This window comes from Stegodyphus dumicola, chromosome 4, assembly GCF_044657685.1.
Source record: "Stegodyphus dumicola isolate Sdum_Otavi_A_Nest chromosome 4, ASM4465768v1".
Classification (NCBI taxonomy): Eukaryota; Metazoa; Arthropoda; class Arachnida; order Araneae; family Eresidae; genus Stegodyphus; species Stegodyphus dumicola.
In genome coordinates, this window is record NC_140771.1 from 98,136,868 (window position 1) to 98,157,773 (window position 20,906).

Consider the following 20,906-nt stretch of genomic DNA (forward strand, 5'->3'; position numbering starts at 1 on the left):
TTTTCTCTTCTTGATTTATTTTCTTCTAAACTCTAAATTCGATAAAATCAGGCACATTGGATTAACAAATCATTCTTGCAGATTGCTTAGGGTGTTTTCTGTCTTCTTTTGATATTTTCTTAGCTCATTTAAAAATAATTTTAAAATCGACAATTCCCCACTCCAACTTGCCTTCAGCTAAGAAGTCTATTACGCCAAACATGTACTCTACGCAAGCAACTCAATTTTTCATTCGCGGGCTTCACGTTCTTTCATACATGCTTACTTAGAACAATGCGAGTTAGAAAAATGACTACATGTTTGAATTAAATGTAATGTGTTACTATATATCGTAAATGACATGTTAAACTTGAAACTTTGTTTCTTCATTTTAAACAAAAATTATGTTCTCATGCTTACATCATTAGTCAAGACAGCAATAAGCTACAATTATGGACACTTGCAAACTAGAATGATCTACGATGTTGTGTGTGTGGTTATGGCAAAGCCTCGCGGGCTCTCTGCCTAAGGGGAGGGGTGCCTTCGTGGAGGACTTTCTAAGGGTGTGTTGAGTTATGGCAAAGTACACGAGGGCTATCTAACAACAACACGCCTGTAATCCAATCTAATAATAACAATAATCATATGCAGATTCTCTCTCCACATACTATACCTCCATCAAGCAGGAACATAGGTACACTAAGCACAAGTATCATCAAATGCCTGCAAATCAATCTTCAAAGGGCTGAGGCAGCAACATCTCATGTCCTCACGCAAGTTATTTCCAACGACATAGACTTCGTAATCATGCAGGAACCATACTGTAGAGAAGGTCACGTCGCTAGCTTACCTATTGCATGGAAAATATACCAAAAGGAGTCCCCGACGGCAGATCTTGCTCCTAGAGTAGCAATTGCCTGCTGCAACCCCGCATGGACACCACAAGTCATCAAGCTGCATAGGGATTATGTCGCCATTCTAATCATTTTTGAAAATATGCAATTTATCCTTACTTCGGTGTATTCACCACCAACAGATGCAATCGGCAGCACTGTCGCCCACATAAGCGAAACAAGTAGAAAATTTCCAAACACAGCTCAAGTCATAGGAGGCGACTTTAATGCCCATCATATTATATGGGGGTATAGTACCACAAATTCAAAAGGGCAGGAGCTTGAAGATTATATTGCGGCAAACAATTTACAATTGCACAATACAACGAATGCACCACCTACATTCGATAATTCGTACAATCAAGGATGGCCAGACTTAACGATCTCAACTTATGATATTGCTAACAACATACATTCATGGCATGTCTCAGACTCTGAAAGTTGTTCAGATCATAAATACGTAGAATTTACTATACAAACAGATACCACCATTTCTATAATTAAACGCTATAGGCTGCCAGGTAACAAGGTTAGACAATTGACCCAGGCCTTTACTCGTCTCCTGCAAGCAAAAGAATTGCAGCTAGAATCTTGCAACAACTCAGAACACCTTGATTCCCTTGCACAAGGACTTCTAGAGGAACTTAATGAAATATGTCAACAAATTTTACCCCTCCGTACAACCAAGAAATTACAAGGAATCTCTTGGTGGACCGGCGAACTAAGTCAACAAAGACAAAAATGCAGAGCTTTGCGCCGCAGACTAAGAGGCAACGTGGACGGAGAGACCAAAGCACAGATTCTGACTACATACCGGCAAGAGCGGGCTAAATATAAGAAGAATATTCTCGCTGCAAAAGTGACAAGCTGGCGTACCTTCTGTAACAACAATACGAATCCCTACGGGATCTTACATAAGATTGCAACACAGAAGGTATTCAAACCAGCACAAATTCATGCACAGGTTCCAACAGCCAGTCTTTCAACAAACCCAGCGGGGCTTACAGCTGCCACCCTTCTTGACGAAATTTTTGCAAAGGACGATCCGCATGAAGATACACTGGAACAACGTGCAGTGCGAAACAATACAACTATCCCAGATACGCCAGATGATTATGCTTTCTCAGCAAAAGAAATCGCTCATGTATTTCGCTACCTACCCCTGAAAAAAGCCCCAGGACCGGATGGCCTGGACTATTCAATAATTAAAGTTGCATATAAAGCCAATCCAGATTTCTTCACTAAATTCTTCAATAAATTACTTCAGGCAAAGCTCTTCCCAACCGTATTTAAGAAGGGACAGTCTTGTTCTTGAAAAAATTCAAAAATCCAGCTGAACCGCGGTCTTACAGGCCAATCTGCTTGTTGTCTGCACTGGGCAAAGTGTATGAAAAGCTGATTGTCAATCGACTTCGTCACCATCTGCACAAGACCAAATATCTAAGTGTCAGACAATTCGGTTTCCGCATAGGATCTTCCACCGTTCAAGCCCTTTCAACAATCAAGGATTGCATCCAGAAGAATAGAAATGATAATATGCATACGGCTTTCATTTCGATTGACCTGGCAAGCGCATTTGATACTCTGTGGTGGCCAGCAATCAAACAAGCTTTACGCAATGCAAAATTCCCGACCAACCTTTATCTAACAATCACAAGCTACTTACAAGATCGTATGTTAATAATGTCCCACGATGCAGGTGTTTCGTCCAAAGCCCAAGTGAGAGGTTGCCCGCAAGGCTCTTGCGCGGGGCCCCTCCTATGGAACATCACATTTAACGAAGTGCTCGCTGCAGACTGGCCCGCACACACGCGAGTTGTCGCCTACGCAGATGATGCTGCACTCCTGGTGCGAGGACGCACACGCAACGAACTGGAGAAAAACGGCACAGAAGTCTGTTATATCTCACAGTTGCAGAGAAAATCGCATTATATGCAGCCCCAATCTGGGCAAACCCAATGGGAGCCAGAAAAATCCGTCAACTATCAGCCTTGCAAAGACCTTTTGCGATAAACCTATGCAAAGCATATCGAACTACAGCCACAAATGCAGCACAGGTACTAGCTGGTATCATACCACTGCATATCAAAGCCTTAATGGAATCTGCATATGCCCAACTGATCCACTTGCGCCGAGATGCGACATTTGGAAACACTACCTATAGCCCAGTCCAATATGAGCATCAGGGCGACGTATTGCGTACACATCCCTCAATAAAAGGGACAGGCATACGCACAGTTAAATCCAACTGCCTTCATCGAGACACCCTCACGAAGATATACACGGATGGCTCGAAGCATGAACATGGAGTAGGTAGTGCCTTTATACACTATGATGGTTCCAACACCGACTACACATGGAAAGGACATCTGAAACCGGAAAACAGCGTCTTTCAGGCGGAAGTTACTGCTCTCACAGCAGCGGTACAGCATATTCTCAACAATATACAGGCAGCTACCATATACACGGACAGCCTTTCAGCAATAAATGCAATAGAAAATCAACACCATGTATCGCCGAGCATCATTAACTTGCAAGACATCCTGCAGCATAATCGTCACACTAAAATTACCATGGTTTGGGTCAAAGCCCACGATGGCAACCAGGGAAATGAAGCAGCTGACCGTTTGGCTAAGGATGCTGCAAGCAATCTCGAAGCACAAGAAATAAATATTCCTGCCCCACCATCCTATCTAAAGCGTCATTTTCAGGGACAAGCAATACGACAATGGCAAGAAGAATGGACTAATGCGGAAACAGGGAGGCGCACCTATGAGCGTATTTCAAAGGTATCAACTGACCGCCTTATCGCCATTGCTCCTTTGGTAAACTACATAACAGGTCACGGGCCGTTCCCGTCTTACTTTCATCGACATGGGATATCAAATACAGACATCTGTGTCTGTGGAGAAGACGGAACGCCGGACCACTACCTATTCAGGTGCCCTCTGACAGATACCATGCATCTTTTCATGCCCACGAACAACATAACTGCCTACCACCGACTGATAATTAAGCACAAGGGAAGCATTAATGCAATATGTAAAATTATAAAATTTATCGCGGCACTAGGTCAGGATATCTGCCAGCCCATTTAATCAACATAAGGTTTTCCACTGCATTTATCCAGGAAACTACAATTTACACACGCATACCTTATATCTTATACCTAAACAGAACTTAAACTGGTTTGAGAACTCTTGCACAATAGCAAATATTTAATGACCTTTAATGCTGTCATGTGTCCTTATTAGTTCTATACAAGCACAGTATTATAACGACTCTGTAGCATGCCTTCCTATAAGCATCATATCAGCTCTCTGTATCATACGTTTCTATTAGCACTTATTACTCATATACTATCATATGTATCTTTGTCTACCTTAATATTTATTTGCACAATGTGTTTTATTCGTAATATATCTGCTTTGCTATTAGTATCATATCAGCTCTGCACCATGTATATTTATTGGCATCATATTTACTTTGTACCAAGTGTATTTACTCTTTCTTCACCTGTACTGCATCTACTCAGCACCATGTCATTTAATTAGCTCTATATTTGTTCTGCATCATGTATATACATTAATACCATATTTGCACTGGCCATGTAACTTTTTCATTAAGATTCAAATATACTCCCGAGGCAGCCTGATGAGGCTCCAGGGAGTTGTTGCCACTAGATAGTGGAGGACGCGGGGCATATGCCTGTTTACCTATGTTAAACATCAGGCGTCCTCGTCCTCCGTCACCTGTCACCTGCCTAAGGGGAGGGATGCCTTCATGGAGGACTTTCTAAGGGAGGACGTATACATGTTACACATGGGGAAAACCACGAAAACGCCCATGCAGCCAGCCCGTTCGCAGGATTCGAACCTCGAACTGAACTACCAGTGTTCCGCTCGGCCACTGGCGGGCTCTAATCCTAAGATGAAAAGATGTGCAAGAAGTGATTTTGGCAAGATCTTGATTGTTTACAACTGGAAGGAAGTATTCTGGAAGGATTTTCAGTAGCATCGATGATAATAAACTACATCAAGCTGTTTAAGCAATGAAAGGAGTGTGACTGGTATTGTTATTTATTTCTCTTTAATCTGAAGAATTCGCTTTTCAACTACATTGACTCAATTCCTGCTGCTTGTCATCACACGACGCGATTAAACAAATAGATAGATATCTCAATCATTCTGTCTATACATCTGCAGATGTGCAGTGCAGGATTTATGCATAATCTACACAAACTATAGCTATATACACAAACTATAACTAATATAAAGTATATAATTTCTTTTACAATACACACGGGGATACACTTTTTACCAGAGTTTGCGTCTTTAAGTTTGTTATGAATAAAAATGATTTTAAGTTAAAGATTTATTATTTCCCTATCTAAATACTTCTTAATTGTATTTTAGTTTATGCCTCTAGGTATCCGAAAATCATATTTGGCACTGATATATAATATCTAATATCTGCACTTATAAAGGACCCCATATCTCAAATAGTTTAAGGTAGCAGTTCTCAACCTTTTGACTAATGCATACCATCTAAACAAAAGCTGAAAAACATTAGTACCACCACTACATTTTACAGTGATTATTTTTCAATTTCTCAATAGAAATATTAAAAAAAATATATTGCTATTTGCACAATCTATTGGCAATGTGTATTAAATATGCACAGATGAAAAAGTATTAGATTAAAAATTGGTTATCCTTTTAATTATCAAAATTTAAGTTATGAAACTTTAATTTTTAAATTTAGTGTGAAATTTGGGCCTGTTTAAGAGAGATCAATTTCTTTATGTCTGGTCTTATTTCATTTAGCTTTATGATAAATTAGAATCCCTTTTTAATTTTGTCTGCATTTATATATTTCAGATATAACATGGGAAAAATCCTTGTTCACACAATCAGGTTTTGCAAAACGGCAATACAAATTTGATAGCTTTATTTGAAATTCCTTTAAATTTTTTTTTCGGTTCAGCCAAAAGTTAACAAGTCTATCATTTTTGAAATCTACATTTAGAGTTCGATCACAGGAAATTTCTGTCAATTGTTCTTTTTCTTTACGAGATTTTTGAATTTAATAGTTAAAAATACTTTGTTTCTTTGCGTACCACCTATTTTTCTCTTGCGAACTACCGGTTAAGAATCGCTGGTTTAGGACTTTATCAAGTCTAAAGTGCTTGCGTAGTTACGCAAACACGTAACTACGCAAGGAGATCAAATTAATCAGCATGAACTAATTAACATAATAAAAGTGTACCAACGACTTCGCTTAGACAAGAAGTGCTGATGTAGCATTTTATTTGTTCAAATTTCCTATAGAAAAATCATCCAATTTCATAAAAAAGAGTGCTTTTAGAAGTATTCAAATTTAAACTGAAACTGAAGTCATTTGATTCATCTTACACAAAAGTGTACGCTTGTTTTACTGATATCTGTGAAACGCTTTCTGTATTCTAACTCAGGGTTCTCAACCGGTGGTACGCAAGAGAAAAATAGGTGGTACGCAAAGAAGCAAAGTATTTTTAAATATTAAATTCAAAAATTAAAACCCCAACATCCTGGTTGAGTTTTTTCTCTAACACTCGTAAATTTATGCGATCTGAAGCTTTGTTCAAGAGTGGTGATGGTAGTAGTGCTTTGCAGTGGTGGTACTAAAGGTTTTGAATGTTTGCTTAGATGGTATGCGTTAGTGAAAAGGTTGAGAACCGTTGTTCCAGCTCAAAATAATTTGTGTGAAAAATAATTGTAAAGCAGAAGAAAAATCAAGAGAATTGCATTTTAGGATATTTAAATGCAGTATGAGACTCCGTTTCTAAATTTCACAGCTGCAAAGTGAAACACATTTCCCCTTTTTTCTAAAATTATTGATGGTTCAAATATGGAACACCCAATAAATTGAAACACAGAAGTCGGTAAAGACTTCTCTGAATTTGGTAAATCCCCTCATTTCAAATAAGTTCTTTAACGTTGAAGAGAATATAGCCTCAATTCCTTTGGTGGCTTGTTTAGTGAGGTATCGCGATCAACTGCGAAGATTAATAGCAATATTAATTATGTTCAGTTTAGGACTTCAGAGGATATATGTTAATCATTAATTATTAGTGTAAAAAAAGTATATCTTCTCTTAAAGGGCAGAAAATCCACAAGACAATGAAGAACTAATAGCATCAAAACTGAAGTCATTCTTAATCAGTGGTCTTCAAATTGTGTTCCGCAGAATTTTGAGGTTTTATGCAACTCTTCTAAGGATTCTGCAAGTAAAAATCAAAATTCGAAACACTTTTTTAATACCACGTATATTACAAAACTAACCATTTAAAATAATAAATTAAACAGTACTTTTTTCCTACTGATATTATTACCTTTTATAATATAAAGCAGGTACGCTTGTATGAGTAATTAAAAATGGAATAATGATTTTCTCTTCATTTTCAACATGAAGTGTAAGCAGCATTATTATATTTGAAAACATTTTCTACGTTTATTTTTATAAGGATGGTAGAGTTCCAGGCAAATTATAGTTTTAGGGATCCTATATATAAAGTAATTTATGAGACTCTACTATTGTTCCAGATTATTCTTATCTTGCTCTGTTATACCATACAGTAATTAATCATTCAATAATACCATACAAACAGTGTAAATTAAATGTCGCACTATTTTGTATTATTAACTGGTATTTTTAAGACTCGAATGGAATTCGTACGATGTAGTCATTAATAGCTATGCTGTTACTGAAGCCACATAAGATCTATAGTAGGCATGTCTAAACTGCTACTCGACAGAGACATACTTCATTTCGATAGTTTAAATGGGGCTTGCGAGCCACATGAGATTCTTTAGCTGGTTATGTGTTGTCAAGCTATAAATAAGCAATAGTGTTACAAATTTTGTACATAGATAGATGATTTTATTGCAATTGTATGTGAAATTGTTGTATTTTTCTGTACAATGTAACATGAAAATCTAGAGAGATGGTACTGTACCGGAAACGTAAGAATACAGGGGCATGTCTATTTAGCAGTGAGTCAATATTATCTCGCTAATTTGGTGAGATATCCCCAAGCTGACAACGGTTTTGGCGACTACGTTTTGTCGCCAAATTTGGTATTGCAACTATGTAACTGTAATTGATTTCATATGTAGCGGTAACCGTATCCGGTCCTCATATGGCTTCGAGTAATTCCAAGAAATGCTAAAAATTTCTCAGTATTTCCTTTTCTGGTAGAAAATTATATAAGGCCAGAGTTAATGTTAGATGTTAGTTCAACGTGAGTTCGGAATACTGCGATATCTTCGGGTTAGCTTTATTCTTTAAATGGCTTTGCATTGGGTTATGTTTAACATTCTTAGTAGTTTAAAGTGTAACTACTGATTGTACTCTGTGATACTGTAAACACCTACGAGTATTTCTGTGAGAAGTTCCAGAATTCTGATATGTTTCTTTTGATAAAATAAACTTTATCAACCTGTCATAGGACTTATGTGATTCAATCTACTACGAGCCCGTACGTACGCTACAACAATTTTATTTTTAAAACAGTGTCCTAATATGAAACATATGCAGTTATATGAAGCTAAATTGTTAAAATTAGTCTTATTTTTTAAATAAGAGCTAATTTAAAATACCAAGGCTCGACGCTTTCCTTTTAACAATAAATTACATTTTCAAATTATAATATACATAATTAAAATATAAAATACGAAACAAAATTATCAAACTTAATTGAAATAAAATAGCAATAGATCTTCAGATTTGTAAATTTTAATTAAACACATCCCCGCTTCAAAGATACGCTTTGCTGCGTCACTCTGTTGCATATAACGTCACTTTTCCCTGCAATTCTCTGCACTGCGACATCTTTATCCCAATCTGTGTTCAGGAAACACAATGACTTTCAAGCTATATATACAACCGACGTTAATACTTGGACCTTGCCATTGCATTTTCTTGTCTACTGTTGCTCGAATAACCCAGGTCTGTGACTTCGCCTTCTTTCTTCATTGTCTAAAATGTAAGCTACTTGTATCGAAATTATAGGATGCGGCGTTTAGCACCCCTAGTGTTGTACCAGTTTTAAGCAGAGATGTATTTCTGAATAATTGTTCCTGTGAAAAACAAAAATGATGTTTTTACAATCAAGCCAGCTTTGATTTTCGCACTAATCTTCATCTACGCAACGGTCTTCTCGGCCATGATTCAAGCGTGAAATGATTTTTAGTTCTCGCAAAAATTACAGCATAACGCGTATAGTATTCCAAAATATGTCGTGACTTAATCGTTAATATTATACAAAAGAATAAATAACAGCGCTTCTGTGATTACTGCTGCAACGATGCAATTTTTTGTGCTAGTAGTGGTTATTGGAGCAACATAAAAGATGTATACTTCGTCAAAATGCAGCGCTAATGTGCGTCAAATTTTACTTAATGATATTACAATTATGTATAGGTTTAAACTGTATTTAAGAGCAAAAGAATAATTAATAATTTAACTGGCAAGTAGTTTAAGTAATATAAATTGTAATGATTAATGGTGTGTGAGAAACTGAAATATAACATTTTTTAGGCAAAACACGTTAGTAAATTAAAAACTTATTTTAAAACAATTTACATATTTCTATTTCAAGTTTCCTGTAATCCCAGGAAAGTGTTATTTCTCACTCGAATGAAAAACATTCTACATTACTGAAAAGATATTCCATGCCTTCTTTGACTTAAAAAATACGTCTACTAAAATTGGATGAAAATTATAGTAAGAAAGAAATGTTGATTTCTTTATTTAAAAAGAATTCAGTAACTAATAGAAAACTTAATTTGCATACCGGAAGAATATACTGTAGATACATACAGAGTAAAAGCAACAAGAATGGTTTATTTAAGGTTGTAAATTACCGCATTATTTTAAAATTTTAAATTTCTTCCTTATTTTCTTGAAACATTGCTTTCTATTTAAAAGAGTTTTACTACTTTTACAAAAATATAAATATCTACTTTTAGCTCTTAGAAAACCTAGCTGTGACTCTTGAAATTTCTGTACTGTAAATGGTTCGCAGTTATTTGTTCTACTGCGTGTTGTGACTGGTCGATGCTACATATTTTTGCAAAATATACTAATCTAACTTCAGTTAGACACAGTTACAGCAAACAGCTTCTTTAATCTGGCATTTTTAATATAAAATTGGTTTTAAAATATGTAAAATTGTCTCAGACTTTCTTTTTGAAGGAGGAATAAAAAATATGAAAAATTTAACAGAATTTTTATTAGGTTTCAGTGAGATGCCACTTGGAACAAGGATGTTTTGTTCTTCTTCCAACAACATTTGAACCCTGCCAAGAAGCAAATTATACCCTTCGAGTCTTGTCAACAAAACCAATACGAATGAAACTCCTGGATTTTCTTCCTACATCTATGAAACCGGCAATCATACAAGCACCTACGACAAATGACAAAGTCAGTTCATATGAAGCCGTTTTCTTAAGACTTGCTGATGAACATAAAACTATGTCTGCATTTGAACTACTGGAACTGCTGGAAACGTGTCTTCCAAATGGTAAGAAAACAAAGATTATTCATATTTATGACATTTAATGTCATTAATTAAAGCTAAAGTTTAATTTTAATTAAAGCTAAAGTAGGATATTCTTCAATCTCAGACTCGCAAAAAAGAAGGCCAGGAAGGCCCACTGCATATTGTAAGCTTATAAAATATACTTACACACATCAGTGTAAATATATAAAATAAGTATAATTATTTGCCTTTATTGTTACATTAATTACAGCTTATGGGAAAAGAAAACTTTTTTTAATAAGAATACCAAACAAATGATAGTTGAAAATTTTGAAGTGTTAATTATTTTCAATAGTTTTATTAGTTAATCAATATAATAATATAATCATTCATTAATAATTTTTAGTTAATTAATATTATAATATAATCATCCATGAATAATTTTTTAGTTAATTGATATTAGTAAAATTTATATTTTCTCATTCATAAGAAAAATAACTATATTAACGATAAGAAAACAGACAACAAAATCGTAAGAGTGTACTATTATTCAGGCATAGCTGATGCAGAATGTTCAAGGTCTTTGCTTTTGCAAAAGAACAATTAAAATAGTTTTTCAACAATTACAACTGAAATCGACTTAGGTTTACAATAGTATTCAAACTAATTTATCGAAAATTTAATCAATATTTTTTTCCGCAATATTCCAGTCTCTCATTTTGATTAATTTATTAACCATTAGTAACAGTTACTGAAATCAAGTTGCATTTAGCGGCTAGTCTTTTTTTTTTTTGTCATTCTTGTTATAATCCATTTACGATGCTGCAGATGAATAAGAATTCCTTAAAATTTGGAACTACCAGTTGGCCGCACGGATAAAATTGCTGAACATAGAGTATTTAACCCTAATTCGAATCCCTGCGAATGAAATGGCCACATGAGTGTTTTCATGGCTTTCCCCATCAGCAGCGTAAATAGGAGCAATAACGTAAATACGAATATTAATATTATGGGTATAGCATTGGTGAAATAATTTCAAGTAACCTTATGAGCAGTTCATAAATGAACTTTTGCATAAAATGAATTATGGACATAAACTAAATTTTACATTTTTTTCTAATTAAAATTTTGTGAAAGTATTTATTTACAGATTTCTGGTTATATTTGTATTAAACTAATTAAATTCCATTGTTCTTTCGAACATGTTTTTTATCAAAGTAGCCTTGGACAAATGAGATAACATTAAGCTGCCCTTACATAAAGCTTCTTTAGCTACATGAGTGAAAATGACCCCAAAGAAATTTGTTCTTGCGCGATTATTATAAAAATTATTATTGTATTATAATAAAATGAATTGCAATAATAGAAACTATAATCACAATTATTTTATAAAATTTTCGGCTTTCATTTTTTGCTTTTATGGAAAGTTTTCCACAATTTAATTATCACTGTCTTCTTGTAAAAACTTAGTTATTTTACTGAGGTTTTAATTTTCTCTGCTTTCTAAATTAGCTCACATATATTGTAAAAGCCATATAAAAATGAAGCTGTTTTAAGCAAGAAAAATGATTAGCTGAATTATTGTAATTTTTTTTGCATTATTAAAAATATTAGTTTATTTACATCTTCGGAATAGGAAATAATTTAGTATTTGCGTATTAATGCAAATAATTTAGCTTAATTAGGAAGTCTTTTACAGATGAAAAAGCTAAAAATCACGTAGTGGAAGCTAGTGACTTTCGTAACTTTTTTAAGTTGTTCCAAAACTATCGATATTTAACGTAAATCGGCAAACATTATCAACATATCAATAGAAAAACTTTAAAAAAAAATAAAAATATAAATTTTTATTGCAAAATAATGATTATATAATACATTAAAAATAAAATATATATACTTTTTTTATCCTAATTTTTCAGAGCGAGTCTTCTCCCCATGCAAACAGCAATCAGTTTTGCTTACAATAATATCAGATAATGCAAACTCGGCATCGCTTCCCACCTACCTACCAAACTCATCTCATCATTGCCCCTTTAGCGATTTTGCGGCAAAATACTCTATTTCTGGAGCTCTTTTACCATTGCTAGCAAATTCTACAAGAGATACTTTAAAAATGAGTTGAAGGCAAAATGTATCACGATTTTTCGATAAAAACGTTGGAACTGGGAATGCAACGAGAAAAACGCGTTCGGAAATGGGAACGTTGCTTGACTGAATGATTGTTATAAGTATGTTATGAGCAGTTATGCTTTAAAAATGTTTTTGCGCATGGTTGTCAGAGTTTAGCACAATCTGAAAATCTGGAGACATCTACTAAAGTTGTTTCAATAATACGTAAGTACCAATAATTTTACTACCTGCTTGCTGATCCATAACGAAAAGTATCTCTTCATGCTTATTTCCATCATTTCAAGAAAAGCGGAATTACATTTATTTTACATAATTAAATATTTTCCATGATTTTTAAAAGCAGAATTTACATGGATTATAATGAAGTTTATATTCTTATCATTCGAATGAAATGCAGTGTCTCTGTTGCAGCATAACGCACAAAATTCTAAGATAGCATGAGCAATTACAATATTGGAAATATGTCCTAGTACAAATTTTCTCAATCATTTCAAGCATTCTGGATATCCAGGATAATGTTATATATATATATATATATTTTTTTTTTTTTTTTTTTTTTTTTTGCAGACTACATCAAAAGTTGTGCTACTCTGGAAGTCTGCAGACAAATTATACTTGCTTTGGATGTATCCTTAATGTGATTATACTTGCTTAATGTGACTATGCTTGCTTTGGATGTATCCTTTGTGATATTATCCATCACTGTAACGTTTGTAAAATAGCTCCTTCTCCTAAACTTTTTAATTATTATGTTTGTTTGAGAATTTGTTATTATTTTCAATTAGATTTAATTATATGGGGAAATTTTAGTATCGATTTCATTTTTAAACCTCGAAACAGGTGTATTATCTTCATTTATAAACAAAATCCCGTTCTGGAAAATTAAGACTCGTAGACACGATCATGATTCTAAAACTAACAGGCTGTGGCGATTTAACCGTAACTGGACTTTTGAACTATTATTTATTTTCTAAATGTATATTTAATAGTATTATTTCATATACCTAATACTGTAACTTTAGCTGTAAAAGAAACTATATGTATGCAAACGTATCTGTTTCTATCTAAGTGAGTAGTGTAGTTCGGCGTTTTTGTTAAAACGTGTTTAGTATAAAAAGTTGTTATGCGGTGAAGGTGACTAATGACTTATTTAATTAAGCTAATTAGTTATCTTTCAGCATAACTCAAATGTATCAAATAGTGATCTAGTACACTATAGTGGTATACCCGATATACTGCACGGCGAAAATAATCTAAAGCAGCCTTCAAGGTATAAGAACTTCAATTTATCTTTCAAATTTAATTAATTTCTTAGAGATTAACAAAGTGAGCGATTTAAAACAACGATTTTCTGAATAATTTAGATGTTCCTTTTATTTTGTAATAATATATCTAACTGATATAAATTAATATTCATTTTATTTTTTATTTTTATGAACATTTGTAGTAACAAAATTTAAAAAAATGGATCTTAGGCCATATTACGTAAATGGCACAGATTGATTAAAAAAAACTTTTTAATGATTTTTATGATATTTAAGTTTTTTTTTTTAAATTTTATTTGAAATGTTTTATGGAAAACTCTTTTTGATGTGTTAGACTGTAATATGGAGTTTTCAGATTACAATTTAGCGTTTATTTAGGGGGGGAGGAATTGAATGATACTGGCATTTTTTTTTTTTTTTTGGTATCAAAGATTGCATTAAAATGATGTAATTTTCAAAACTCGCCCCCCCTTAAAAAAATCCAAATACAATATGAATGAAAAAAAAATAAATCAAACCTTCACTTATCATCATATTATTTTCTTATCACAATCGATTAATTTATTATATCACACATAATTTCCTTGTGTCCAATGAAATAAATAAACTCACGAGAAATGAACAAGAGACATTGCTTTTTTCCTAAAAAAATGCTTAATTGACCTCTCAGCTTAACTTAAAAAAATTATCAGTTTTACAGTTCAATTCAAAAACAAACAAATGCAGATGGCGGACAACATTTTTTCCCAAGAACATGTATTACCCCTCATATTGAAAGTTCACAATACTTAATAGGATTGGTATGAGTTTGTGTGTACTTGTTTTGGTGTTCGCTACAATCATGGGCTGCCCATTTTTGACACGCTACAGAGCTAATCCAGCAAATTCTTCATTGACCGGTAGGTAACATTTATTTCCCAATTTAATATAACACATACTCTTGGATATTTACATTCTGTTCTTGACTCGACATACACCAAAAAGTAATCAAAAATAAAAATAAAAAGAGAACAGGAATGACAGAAACAGAAATGAGAGTGAACAGAAATGAGTATGAACGGGAAAATTAGTTTTATTCAAAAAACAAAACGTCTGTTAGAAGTAAGCCTCAGTTATAATCTTTCGTTCATAGCTTGACATTGTAAGAGTGGCAACCTTCTGATCTTTGTTGTAGTTTGTTGTTGTTCTATGGATTTTGAAAATAAACATGACGCTTTGGTATATTAGATGTAAAACTGTTTTATATTAAGTTTATTGGGAAAAAGAAAAACTGTTAGTTCTTGCAAATGTCGAACAATTGTTGACCCGGACGTGATCAGTAAAAGACGTCAAGGTAATTTTATTCGTTTTATTGAATTTAATTTTATTTGATTTTATTGAAATGGAATCGTTAATTGAGAAACGAAAACCTTTCAGAGTGTCTTTTATGAAAACAATTAATGCAATTTTGCAGGAATAAGAAAAGGAAATTCTTGATGAAAAATCTGGGAAAACGAAACTTGTTAATTTAAAACGTTTATCTGTTGAACTTAGTACATTCGATACTCAAATATTAAATTTAGAATTTTTTTCAAATGATCAGTTTGAAAGTGAATGCGCAAAAATTTAAGAATACAAAGAAAATTAGATTTAATACGAGTAGAAACGGAATAGCGCAATCCATTGGCAGTGTGCCGCCGAATTTGAATAAACGGAAACTGAAATTACCTAAAATATAGTTAAAACAATTCGGTTGCGAAATTAAAGACTGGTTACCGTTTGGGGACAATTTCGGCGAACACACATTTCGGCGAAGATAAAGAAATTCAAAACGATGACAAGATACATTATCTCCTTTAAGCGAAGGAACCACGTGATATTGTAAACAGCTTCCCTGCAACAGCCGAAAATTATGAAAAAGTTATAGAAAGCTTAAGAAATAGGTTCGACAGGGAAGAATTATTAGTAGAATTCGATAATCGGAAATTATTAAGTCTAATTATTAAAAATGTTACTGATCAAAAGGGAAAATGTAGTACATCAGAATTGTATGACAAGTTAGAGTCGTATTTACGTTCGTTGCAGTAAATAGGAATGACATGTGACAAATACGCTGCAATGTTGTTTCCCCTCGTGGAATCCTGCATTCTCGAGGAAATTTTTCGAGTTTGGCTTGGAAATCATGCATCAATAATTACAGCAGAAAATTCTCACTCTGAGAAATTGAAACAATTACTATTGTTTTAAAAGAATGAAATAGAAGTAGAGTAGAGGATTTCTTTGGCGAAAGCTGGATTTAAATTAATTGATTCGGATGCAAAGAAAGTAGAAGCGATAAAAAGTACCAGGGTGAACATTTTGTGCTTACAGCGAATGATTTATTCTCAGGCCATAATAAAGCAGCCAATTATAGTGAAAAGAATTCTTGCATATTTGGAGAGAAAAATCATGAAAGTCGAGATTGTTTTGTTGCTCAGAAGATGACTCTGAGTCAAAAAAAATGATGAAATTAAGAAAAGGAAGGGTTGCTTCATCTGTCCCCAAATTGGGCACAGGGCCAAGCAATGCAAGACAAATGCACGATGTTTGATAGGCTTGAAAAGACATTGGGGTATCATGAGTCCGGATTTGCACATCAATCGAAACAGCAATGATGTTAAAAAAAATAAAGAAGAGGAACACAAAATGTATCACTAGCGAGCACCAATTTCCTAGATGAAGTGTTTCTTCAAACACTACCAATTAATATCGACGCAAACAAAAAGCAGAAGACAATAATGCCACTTATCGATACAGGACCGCAACGAGAATACATATTAAAAGAGACTTAAAGAGAGATAGGGTGCCAAGCAAAGGGATCTGAAACTTTAATTCATGCACTTTTTGGAGGAGTAACAACGAAGAGAGAAATTCACAAACGCTATGAAGTGAACGTTAGAAGTCTTAAAGGTGATTTTTCTAGACGACTAATCTTGTTGGAATAGTCGAAGATTTGTGGACCAATAGTCAGTTTACAGGCTGGACCATGGATAGAAGGACTAAAACCGAAAAATATCCATTCTTCTGATGTAGGAAGAAGGGATTTGAAAATAAAAGTTCTTATTGGATCTGACGTCGCAGGTGCTTTGTTAACAGGAAGAATTCAGAAATTAGAATATAGGCTTACTGCAGTGGAATCACTACTTAGATGCACAATCATGGAAAAGGTAAATGAGTACATTTCAGAAAGAAACACCTTGTCCATGTTGACACATCAGTGACATAGAAAACTTGTGGAAATAGAAAACTTGTGGAAGCTAGAAGCACTCGGTTTTGCAGATGCTAAAGAAAATAAACTGATGATGAGTTGGAAGAAGCGGTGTGGGATCACTTTTACACGACTCTGAAAAGGGTGAACGATCGATATGAAGTCAGTTTACCTTGAATCAACGATAAAAATGCTGCTGAAAACGATTGCTATCTACGACAAAGAAGCTCCTGTTGAAAGATAAATTTGAAACATACAATGCAGTGTTCGAAGAGTAGCTCGAATCTGGAGTAATAGGAGAAATATAGGAAGAAGAGGAACAAGCCAGCAATCATTATCTTCCCTATAGACCGGTCTTCAAAGGTAACTAACTGTACAACAGCAGTATGACCTGTATTCGACGTTTCATGCAAGCAAAAGGATTTCCTTCCACTTAACGACTGTCTAGCAAGAAGTCAAAATTTAATTGAATTGATACCTAGATTGCTTCGTGAATTTAGACAAGGAAAATTGAGGATTATATCAGATGTTAGAAGATCTTTTCTTCAAATATCTGTTCAAAAAATTATCGCGATTTCCTATGATTCCTGTGGTGGAAAAACTCGTAACAAAAGGAAATAAAAAATTTCGCCCTTGCAGATCAGTCTTCGTACTAAAATGCAGACCGTTTCTTTTAGGAGCAGTGATCAACTCTCATTTAAACCAATGTGAACCTTCTTTGAAGGAAGTGGATATGAAACTAAAAAATTCCTTCTATGTTGACAACTGTGTCACTTCAGTGCATTCGAATGAAAAAGGGGAATACTTTATTGCAAAATCAACTCAGTTAATAGCAAGTGCTAACTTTGACTTAAGGAGTTGGGAATAAACAGAACTGGGCAAGGAAAAATCTAAAATGGGCGAATCATTGAAATTACTTGGTCTTTTGTGGAGTAAGTATGCAAGATTTATTGTTTTCTGATATCCTTAATATCGACTTGATTCTTCTCTCAGTGACAGGACGAAGCCGCACTATCAAGTGTGCGGAGAATTTTTGACACAATAGATTTCACCTGCACTTTTACACTCCTTCTAAAATTATACTTGCAAAAGAGCTGGGATACAAAGCTACCTGAAGATATCATAAGAAAATCCTTGAAGTGGGTGAAGAATTGCCCTTGTTATCATGTAGGACGATTCCCAGACCAGTTCCAGTGAAAGAAGAACAATTTAGTTTCCATACGTTTGCTGATGCTTTACAAGGATCGTATGCAAGTGCAGTATATTTGAGAAGTCAAAATAAAGAAGTCAAAGTGACTCTACTTCAAGCCAAAGCACAAGTAACTCCCTTGAAAAAACAAGTATACCACGACTTGAATTGCTTACTAGTCTTACTGGAGTGCGATTAGCCCCATTTGTCGAAAAAAAACCTTAAGGTCGAAATTTAAAAGAAATATTACTGGACCGATTCTTCAACAGCACATTCTGGATACAGAACGTAGAAGTTTGAAGCACTTTTGTAAATAATGGAATTTAAGAAATTGGAATCCTGTCCGACCGTGAAAATTGGCATCATGTACCAGGTGCAGAAAACCCAGCCGATATGCCATCAAGATGATTTTCTGTGAACAAACTTATTGAATCAAGATGGTGGGAGGACTCACCTTCGTTGGTACTGCCAGAAGAATAATGACTGCGTTCTATTCCAATCGATAATAAAGAACAGGTTAGTACTGAAAAATGTAAAGCAGTTTCGTTAAGCAATGTTAGCGATATGTCTTTCCGATTCTGTGGTATTTTTCAAAGTACACGAAAATACTCAGAATGAATGGGTGGATACACAGATTCATAGGAAATACCGAAAAGAGGAAAGAAGAAAGAGAAGCAAAAGAGTTAAAAGTTTATGAATTAATAAGAGCTGAGAAATCTATTGTGAAGATTATTCAACATGATCATATTTCAACTGATGATATTAAGAAGCTGAAGTCAATTAGAGTGTTCAAAGATGACGAAGCATTTTACATGTCAAGTGTAGGTTGGCTGAAAGGAAAGACCATGAAAATTTTATTTATTCAATGTTACTTCCGAAGAATCATAAAACTGTCGAGAAATTGATAATTGATAAACATCTATCTATGTTTTATGCAAGAATTCACGTACTGATGTCATTGGATCCTGAAAAGCACAATTATGATTCGAAAAGCTTTATATGCATATGTCATCAGATGCAGGAGACATGAAAGTAAACAACTACAGACTACGCCTGCTACTCCACCAGAAAATAGAGATGCTCGTGTTTTCGAGATTCTCGCAGTTGATTTAGCTAGCCCATTAATTTTGAAGGATAAAAGAAAAGCTTGGATTTTACTTTTGCCCTGTGCTGTTTCCAGGGCGGTTCATTTGGAACTGATTTTGCCCCTTTCAGCTCAAGGATTTTTACTTGGCCTTAGAAGATTTATTACCAGTAGAGGGAGGCTGTTGATAATTTATTGCAATAAGGGAGGCAATTTTGTAGTATCCAATAATCTTTTGAGATCAATTCATTGGAATACCATCGAGATAGAAGATGACACAAACAAGATCGACAGGAAATTCAGTCCACCCGCAGCTCCATGGATAGGGATTGTTCAAAGCGACCCCTACCCATGGCGGTAGCGACTTGTTCAAATGATTAAGAAGCTTTTGCGTCGAGTCCTAGGTCAGTCGTGTCTGAATTATGAAGAACTGATGAGTGTGCTGTGCGACTGTGAAACAAATGTGAACGCCAGATCACTCACTTATGTATCAGAGGACTCATGATCTCATCCCTTTGGCAGCGCCCTTGTTTTTAGGTGAAATTCCAGTTTTTGGAGTTCCGGACTTGAATCACCTTGATAAAGTTGATTTCAACAAGACATCTGCGAAATTTACGAAAGCTCTTGAGAAAAATTTAGAAGTGATATTCTCAGCCTGCTAGTGCAACGTCTACCTGCAGTGCCGATTTCTCAACAGATAAAAATCAGGGACACTATTTCCATCGATTGTGATGACAAATGCAGGGTGCTGTGGCTTCTAGCAAAAGTGATTGAGCTATACCCAGGAAAAGAAGACAATATTCGCAGTTCGTGTCAAAAACCATGTGTGGAGAATTAGTTCGACCAATCCAGGGGATATTCATCTTTGGGGTCAGATGAGGCAAATGAGCTGAGACGCAGGGTGAAGACAATTTAGTTTCAAAATTACCGAAGAATAATTTAGCCTCAGCTTTACCAAAAGATATTAAGACTGTCATGACTAGAAGTAGACGACAAATTAAAATTGCATCTAGATTTCTTACCTAAACACTACTTGAGTCACTTTAGTGTAGAAATTTAAGAATTTAATTTTCCTCTTGTTTACTATTTAGCTCTGATATTTGTATGAACAGTATTTTTTTATATTTGTTTTGATTGATTAAGTATATGTCATCAATCAAAAGGTGGGAGTATTGTTAGAAACAAGCTTTAGTTATTATCTTTCATTTATAGTTTGACACTGTAAGAGTGGCACGCTTCTCATCTTTGTTGTAGTTTGCTGTTGTTCTACGAATTTTGAAAAGAAATATGACGCTTTGGAATATTAGATATAAAACTGTTTTATTTTAAGTTTATTAGGAAAACGAAGAACGGTTTGTTCTTGAAAATCTCGAACAACATCAACTTTAACCAATGAGTTTAATTAAACATCATTGCCAACATGTGTTGTAAAGACATTAGGATTTTCTGGAAGCCAGCGAAATGAAAAATTAGCAACCGCCTTCGCCGGGAATCGAGCCACGGACCTCTGGAATATCGGCCCAGCCTGCAGAACCATTACACTACGAAGGACGCTAGGAAGGAGGGAGAAATACCTTATAGTCTAACATGTAATATAAAACTTAAGAATGTGTATAT

The 20,906-nt window shown here is 34.5% G+C and overlaps 1 protein-coding gene across 2 annotated transcripts in view; it reads left to right on the forward strand.

The window, feature by feature from the left end:
- LOC118204536 (calpain-C-like) overlaps positions 1-20,906 on the forward strand; it is a 95,296-nt gene that overhangs the window by 60,558 nt on the left and 13,832 nt on the right. For both annotated transcript variants that reach the window (XM_085815249.1, XM_035376847.2), the window contains exons 12-13: positions 10,152-10,437; positions 13,093-13,151. In XM_085815249.1, coding sequence (XP_085671375.1) covers positions 10,152-10,437; positions 13,093-13,151 — 345 coding nt within the window. The remainder of the gene's footprint in view (positions 1-10,151; positions 10,438-13,092; positions 13,152-20,906) is intronic.